General features: G+C 47.1%; 3 protein-coding genes and 1 pseudogene across 4 annotated transcripts; all 4 read right to left on the bottom strand.

Moving 5' to 3' along the window:
• Positions 1-322: 322 nt before the first annotated feature.
• TEOVI_000859700 (uncharacterized protein) lies at positions 323-1,966 on the bottom strand (the record flags this gene model as incomplete). The annotated part of the gene is made up of 1 exon (XM_067222972.1): positions 323-1,966. One exon carries the CDS (start codon positions 1,964-1,966, stop codon positions 323-325), a length of 1,644 nt encoding a protein of 547 aa, XP_067079073.1.
• Positions 1,967-2,881: 915 nt separating this feature from the next.
• On the bottom strand, positions 2,882-3,490 carry TEOVI_000859600 (rRNA processing, putative; the record flags this gene model as incomplete). The annotated part of the gene is made up of 1 exon (XM_067222971.1): positions 2,882-3,490. The coding sequence occupies one exon, from the start codon at positions 3,488-3,490 to the stop codon at positions 2,882-2,884; it is 609 nt and encodes a 202-aa protein (XP_067079072.1).
• A 385-nt stretch (positions 3,491-3,875) lies between these two features.
• TEOVI_000859500:pseudogene lies at positions 3,876-5,123 on the bottom strand (annotated as a pseudogene). The gene has a single exon. A coding segment is annotated over exon 1 (1,248 nt).
• Positions 5,124-5,838: 715 nt separating this feature from the next.
• TEOVI_000859400 (Metalloprotease M41 FtsH, putative) lies at positions 5,839-7,872 on the bottom strand (the record flags this gene model as incomplete). Its single annotated transcript, XM_067222970.1, has 1 exon — positions 5,839-7,872. The coding sequence occupies one exon, from the start codon at positions 7,870-7,872 to the stop codon at positions 5,839-5,841; it is 2,034 nt and encodes a 677-aa protein (XP_067079071.1).
• Between the last annotated feature and the right edge of the window lie 184 nt (positions 7,873-8,056).

Genomic DNA, 8,056 nt, shown 5'->3' with positions numbered 1-8,056 from the left:
TATATATATATATATATATATATATATTTGTGGATACGCGTGGATGCTTGTCCCGCTCCTCACTAGTGTATTCACTGTTGATTTTTAAGGATGAGAAGGATGAGGGCATTATAAGATAACGAGAGCAATACAAGAGAGTTAAGCAACGGAGCCGACATTTCATTTAGGTTTGTGCACACAAGAGTAGATTGTGCTTGGTGCACAAATACTGTCAATTAGAGGCGTCTGTAATACGCATTCTTCCTACATGCACATATACTTATGTACATATATTATTCGTCTGAAAACATTTGTGTGTGTGTCGTTACTCGTAAACTTATACTTACTTTTCGATAGTGTCCTTTTTTTCAGTACTGCTCTTGGTATCCCCGATTTCGTTAGTACACTCACATCCAGTAATCTTCTTGAACTCATCGATTTGTCGCGTTTCGTCGGGCATGCCAAGAACAGCATTAAGCGAGAAACTACTTTCCAGCCGTCGCTGTTGTGACCTCGGAAGGAGGCGGTTCACCGTGGGGTTATGTGATACAGGTAGGAAGAGTGAGCTTGCGCCAACTCCTAACATTTTCACCTTCAGGTTTCGTATAGCGGTATGTGTGTCATAATGGCGTACAGAGAGCCAAGAACGGAGCTCTGGGTTCTCCTTCTTCAGGTAAGTCATTTCACGTAACTTATTGATGATGGCGACAATACTAAATGGTGCATCCTTTCCAAGCCAATGTTCCTGTATTGCTTCGACAGGTGTGTAGTGTGGATAAATCAATTCCTCAATGCCCATCCATCCCTTCACGGCGTGACTGACACCAACAGTATCGTGCATCCGCACCTTTGCTGTGCGCATCAGCTGGGAAGGCCGATAGAAATCTTTCATTGGTCTTTCCAGCAGACGATTTATGCATCTTAGAATTATGTAGCTAAAGGCATGAGCCGAAAGAGCAATGACATAGGTTCCAGACGGATCTTCGTAGTCGAGAGCGGTGTAATCACGATCCATAAGTGCCGGATGGAATCCCCAAGTGCTCCTATCCTCCACTGTTGCACTTTGCTCGTACTCGTCCCTTTCAGATTTACGAGCGTATTTGTTGTACTTTTCTGGTGGTCGGAAGGCGACTGTAACGTCGGAAGTGTAACGTGATAGTTTGCGAATGGAAATATCTCGTGTAACTCCCATGCCATCGTCGAATCGGATGGTTCGATGAACGTCAGCACGACCCAGGCACGCACCAATGGCCGCAAGTAAGTCGGTTAATCCTTCCGAATGCGATACGTCGTTACGAGCCGTCCAGACCACATCCCGAGTTCCAGTTTTTTTGTCTGTGAAGTAAAAAGATATGGTGAACACCTCTTCGGGCCTGTGCTTGTCCATATCGATGATACAATCCATGCATTCAATCTCCTCTCCAAGTTGTCGCCATGTCAAATGTTTTGGACTTTTCCTGAACTTGTGCACAAACATAAGTTTGTGTTTCCACTGCTCCTCTTCATCATACGGCACCAGGGAACTATCTGACTGGGAAATAGCCTCCACGACTTCACTTTCCACTTCGTCAATACGCCTGAAGTCAACCGTAGCCTTCGTAGCGTCCACAACTTCCTCCACCTTCCAAAGACCGGTGGGTCGGAGGGGACCGTGGTCTGGTACAGTTGATTCGCCATCGGCTGCAACAGTAGAAACGTCTTGTGAACGACTTTCTATACTCTCGCGGTGTCTGGTAGGGAGTGTGTTGGGGACGGGTGCCTCTTTGACGCAGTTTCCCCTGCCACTGTGGAGCACTATCGGCGTGACCTGCGCCGCGCTGCGCCAAGTGCCTGAATCGGTTTCATCAGGACTCCCACAGGGGCTCACACTACCGCCTGTGTTTCCCTTCACACCAGCGTCGCCGGAATTCGTTAGCTTCCGGCATTGATGCAGAAGTGGAGAAATGCATACAGGGATGTAGCGCGTCAGAGATGGCTTGAAATACATCCATAAGCAACCCCTAAGGTATCTCGACGACCGCCTACCAGGATGTCAAATTCTTCGCGTCAGCGCTAGCAGCAAGAGTGACGCGAGTAGGTGGGAAAAAGTCGGTGTAAAAAACAATGTATAGGAGAGGGGAAATGAATACACAACAGAAAATTCAGTGCCCAGAGCAACACAGGAATATATATATATATATATATTGAAGTTGTACGTACAACGCACCATATTGAAAAGTATGGGAAATTCAAACATGGTGAGTAACACCTTCTCGTGTTGCGGGCAGCCATATTGCCGCGGAACCGATCCCAACGGACATCAAGCGCACAATGGTTTCTGTGTCTCTGAAAAAGAGATGCATCACCCTTCACTGTATCATTGACTGTGGTCGAAGTCCTCTTCTGCGAAATACGGATCGTGAACGCAGTCCCATAACTGCAAGCGGGAAGAGAATACCCGCGCACACTAGCACCATCCCCATTATGTATCCTACAATTGAGAGCTCTAGAGTCGCCCCTGCCATGGCGGCAATCTGCGGTCCTCGTCAACTTCACGATGAGCCTGAGGGCGGAGGGAAGGGAATGTGCCAAATCTACGAACCACAACTTTCAGCTACTTACAGGATAGAATGGAAAAAAAAGATAAGTGTCCGAGTGCTAGAAGAAGTTCACTAGTTAATACAGAATGCAAAAGAAGTCATCACGAATTCTTTCCCCTTCCCACCTTTCTTCTTTCTTTCTTTGAGACATTTTTTGAAAGATCCCTCGGCATACATCGGCAGGTGTCATTTTCTGAAATCCAAATTACACACTTAAACTGGGTTAATTGCTGATTACTCGTTATTGCACAGAAATAGTGATGAACCGACAGTGCGGAGAACCCAAAATAGTGGCGAAGACGCCACTAATCGCCTCTCTTCACTCATTGTTGCTGATTTCGTTGAATTTTGTTCAACAATGCCTCGACTCTGCCACTCATGACAGGTTGGCCCTTACGGGTTCTTTGCGCATACAAGGCGTTCTGCGCCATACGCTCCTTTATTCGCTTCACCTTCATTTCATCGCGTTCCCTTTTCGCCACCCTCGCTGCTTCGATTTCCTCCTGTCGCTTCTTTCGTATTTTTTCTACTTTTGTCAAGGCGTTGTGATGTTTTTCTTGTTTCTGCACGAGATCCATCACCGTCTGCCCGGCATAATTCCGCTTGAGGTTATACCTCCGCTTCCTCTTTTCGGCGTTCGTGAGGCTCTGATCATATTCAATATGATTTAGCTTCTCACCTAGTTTATTTGCCGCTTCCTCACGCATTGCGTCGTACTCCTGCAAACGCTTGGATTGAATACCTTCCGCTTTACATAACCGTCGGAACTCTTCCATCCGCTGCCTCTCTGCATCCTTCCGTTCGCGACCGCTGAGCAGCAGCTCGTTCCGCACTTTGCGCCTAAAAGCTGCCTGCCGCTCTGCCTTTAACATCGGTGGAGGACGTCGCTCCACACCAGCCCTAGCTTCGTCTCTACCCATTTTCTTGACCATAGTTCTGGGGATTGGCTAAGGAAGAAATTTCATGCAAACCCAACAGCGGAGCGGTAAATAAACACATATATGAGGAAACGTATCGTGTTAAACACGAATATTCAAATTTGTGCATTTGATGTGCGATTTTTTTATTTTTGACACAAACAGTAGGAAACTCTGTTTTGACGAGCAATGACACCGAATATCTTAATAAAGTAAAACATATAACAGAGAGATAAAAGCGAATTCATTACCGAGCAATGTAGTGCACAAGTGCGTGACATCTAGAAGTGATTGAAATAACTAGCATCGTTGTTCATCGTAATGGTACACACGACGTGCTGAACGGAAGAAATACGATGGAGAGGATGACACAAATCAGCGCATGGAAAGAATCCTGCGCTCACGAAGACGCCGCTTTCCCAGGAGGCGTTCCACATTCCATGAGTTTTGCCTTCGCTGACCAAATAAGTTCCCGCAGCAGCGCTTCCGGTATATTTTCGCGACGGTACAATGCCCCTCCCGGGTATATTAGATAGTGATGCTCCGGCAGTAACTGCTTCACCGAACAAACAGGGCGTCCGTGAGGTTCATACAACACACGTGGAGCTGGACGGCACTTCGTGGCTGCAGCAGCTCTCTCAATCACGTCCTCTACATAAAAAAAGTTTCCATATACAGCAATACGACTGGGCACACACGACCGTACCGAAAAACTTCCGAAACACGGCCACACATTGATCCAAAAGGTTTGGTCGGGTGACGTTCGGCATGGAGAGTAGGAGGGACCACTGGGTGATATCATACGGTCCACACGTGTTTGCGCGGCACGACGGGGTCGGCGAGATTGACAATTGACGGCAGACACCTTTTTCCTATTGGATGGTTGTGTCGTTGGTGTTTTCTTGGAAAGACTTTGAGGGACGCAAAAAGTCCCCTTTTCAAAAAGGCACCGACTGCCCTTCTTGTGTACGTGTGGCCTCGTGCACGCCTCAATCACGTGCACGCACGGAATTGAGGCATAAACAGTTTGAAGCTTTCCGCTGCGCTTTCCAACATCGAAATGGGTTTCCTCTGGAATGTGACTCGCGTCCTCTTGTTGCTCACTAACTTCTCCCATAATAGAAGCATCCGACCCCCCGCTACCGTTACCCATAAATGTCTTCTTTGGTAACTCCGAAGATGGAGCAGCGTCGTCACGTCCTACGTTCTCAACCTCTCCGTGCGAATTATCTGACGCACTATCCTCAGAAATGCACATGTCATTCATCGACTCTCCATCCTCCATTGTGGACAACTCCACGTCCTCTGGCAAAATGGTTCCCCGATCACGCGGTGAATGTACTGAGGGTGAATCGATATTAGTCCCTAGAAATCCTTTCATTATTGTTTCTCTCGCTTTCCTAAGTTTATCCCAACCTTCCCGAACGACTTGCAAATCACTTTCAAGCACCCCCGACACCTCACGAATCATTTCACGTATCTGGTGTATCTGAGGGTATACACCACTGGACGCATCAGGTGTCTCAATCATGTCTAAATGCTTAGGTACAGCAGCATGAATTTGACGAGACAGCGGTGAAAAAAAAAAGGATAGAAAGGGAGGAATAGAATGAAAGGTGTGAGGCGCAACACAACAACGGCAACAACATCAAAAAGCGTCACATCCGCAGTTTAAGTGGGATGTTTATTTTAAGGTGCGCATGTGCCCACTTACACACCTAGGTAGATTATCAACCATAATGGTAACTACAGTTAGGGTAACACTGCCGCACAGAAACGGCCAGATACCCTTGACATGCACTACCACATACGCACACACACACACACTCACACACAAATACAAGTTCCTCCGTCGTCCCCCATTAACTACTTACTTCTAATCATCATATTCCCACAAACGTAAACCGCTCGCAAAAATTTCACCAGTAACTCAACAACCTGCGACGACCATGCGTGACATCTCAGGAAACGAGAAAATCATACAGCATAATATGAACCACCTGCACCACCATGCGCACGAACGTAATAAATAAAAGGATACTGCTGCTTCCCTCACACCCCCTCTTCCAAACGTTCCGGTGTTTGCTCTTCCCGTTATGTTGTCATTCTCATCAGGTGTTTTTCTTCTGTTTGTTTACAAGAAAAAAAAAGACGTAGCAACAACAACAGTCCAAACAATAATAACGACGAGAGTTGCAACCACAATATATTTTTGAGAATTATCGGCTCGTGGCTTCCTGCTGGAACGCCAGCGACGGAACAACAATTAAATGAATTGGCAACCAACTCTGTGAGCAGATAAAAGTAAAAGAATGAAAACAAACAAGCAACACCTTAAGAACATGAAATAAAATTCACCAGCTCTAGCTGGTATCAGTGACTATTGGACGAGGACCGAGGATCTGCTCAATGTCGGCTTTCGTTAGCTCCTTCTTTTCCAGTAAAAGTTTCGTAAGCTTTTCATGAAGCTCACGTTTCTCCAAGAGAACCTTCTCTGTATGTTTATAAGCCGAAGCGACGAGATGCCGCGCTTCCTCTTCCACTTTCGCATGTAGTTCTTCTGAAAAGTTCATCCAACCGCGGCCCTCATTTCTTTCGTTCGCTTTGAAGGCAAGCTGACCGATGGACTTAGACATTCCATAAAGAAGAAGCTTCTCCATGGCAATACGCGTCGCACGTTGGAGATCATCCATAGCACCTGTTGATATGTCCTTCATGAAAATACGCTCGGCCACACGACCGCCCATCAGCACACAAAGTTGAGAAAACAAAAAGGCATCTGTGCGAGGCTCCATCGCTTCGTCCTGCATTTGTTGCGTGTATCCACCAGCTCTACCTCGAGGAATGATTGATATCTTTAAAACATCCTTCTGTAGTGGTGATGTCCACGCCATAATCGCATGGCCAACTTCGTGGTAGGCGGTCCGTTCCAATGAGCTGTCACTCATACGCTGCCGGTGTTTTTTTCCGATGAGGACATCGTCGATGCTTTCCTGAAGGGTTTTCAACGGGACCACCTCACATTCCGCAACCGCAGAGGTGAGTGCAGCCTCGTTAACAATTGTAGCGATTTGAGCTGGCGATACACCGGGAGTGCGATCCGCAAGAGCTATGGCGTATTCTTTATTGCTCACCCCGGGAATCACTTTGACTTCGGGTGCCTCCTCCTCCGCGGTAAGCGAAGCTACTTTCTCTTTTCCATCGTTTGCCTTTGGGGAAGCTGCGGATTCTGTTTTAATGTTGTCCCCGTCTTCGCTTTCCTTACGAGTTCGGAAGCGCTGTATCTTTGGTTTACACTCCGCGTCACCAGTTATGATGCGCTTCAAGTAGTATTCAAATAACTCAACTCGCGCCGATCTGTCAGGCATTGGGACATTCACCTTGCGATCAAAGCGACCCTCGCGTAGAAGAGCCTTGTCAATGACTTCGGGGTAGTTTGTCGCCGCAATAACTACAATTGCCTCCTTACTCGTCAAACCGTCCAACTCTGCAAGAAGTTGGTTAATAGTACGGTTTTCTTCACTACCTCCACCTCCCATACTCCGACCACTTTGGTTACGAGAGCCAATGGCGTCAATTTCGTCAATGAAAACAATGCAGGGTGCAGCCTCTCGTGCTTGTGCAAAAAGTTCACGAACGCGCTTTGGTCCGCTTCCACCAAAAATTTCGATAAAGTCAGCCCCTGAGCAACTGAGAAAGGGCGCATTCGCCTCACCAGCAACGGCTCGGGCGAGTAATGTTTTTCCCGTACCGGGGCTTCCCGTTAGCAGGCACCCCTTTGGAAGCCGAGCGCCAAGCCTTGTAAATTTTTTTGGGTCCTTGATGAAGTCAACATATTGCTTCAAATCCTCTTTCGCCTCAGGAATGCCGATAATATCTGCGAAGGTGGTACCCTTCACATCAACACGAAAATTCTTTGGTTTCATGGGGTTCATCATTTCCATCAAATTCCCCATTCCAGGTTTCTTCCCTGCCCCACCAGCTGCGCCTTGGGCCATAGCCTGCGTGTATTTCCGTCGCACATACCACAATGGACCAACGAATATGGCAATATTAACAATCAGCGGTGCCACCCAACTGACTATATTACCGACGACAGGTCCCGATGGTTTCACTACGCCGTCGTAAAATCCCTTGTAGTAATCACTGTCCTGCTGGGGAGAAATAAAAGGTGGTGACTGGAGCGGAGCCCCTGGTGGATAATACGAATTATTTGGTTGGTTGTACGTTTGGCCACCATGCGGTTGGGTAAATGAGGTTTGAGGTGGTACATAATGTGCTGGTTGAGGAATTTGATGCTGTTGGGGCGAAAACCCCTGCGGCTGCGCGAAATGCTGCTGATGCATTTGTTCAAACAGCGACTGCCCACTGGGCGCACCACGCGGTTCTCCCTGCATTTACTTTCTTCTGTGAATAACGAACAAACCAAGAAGTACTGTAAAAGACAGGAAACACAAATTAAAAAACAAAACAGGAAGAAACAAATAGTTATAAAAGAAACCAGGGGCACTGTTAAAATTACTAACGACCATTTGCTATCGAACAGTAACGAAACTTACCACCTACCCCTTAGGATCCAAT

This window comes from Trypanosoma equiperdum (assembly GCF_001457755.1).
Source record: "Trypanosoma equiperdum strain OVI genome assembly, contig: ctg_1725, whole genome shotgun sequence".
Taxonomy (NCBI): Eukaryota; Euglenozoa; class Kinetoplastea; order Trypanosomatida; family Trypanosomatidae; genus Trypanosoma; species Trypanosoma equiperdum.
This window is presented reverse-complemented; position numbering and strand designations above follow the sequence as displayed.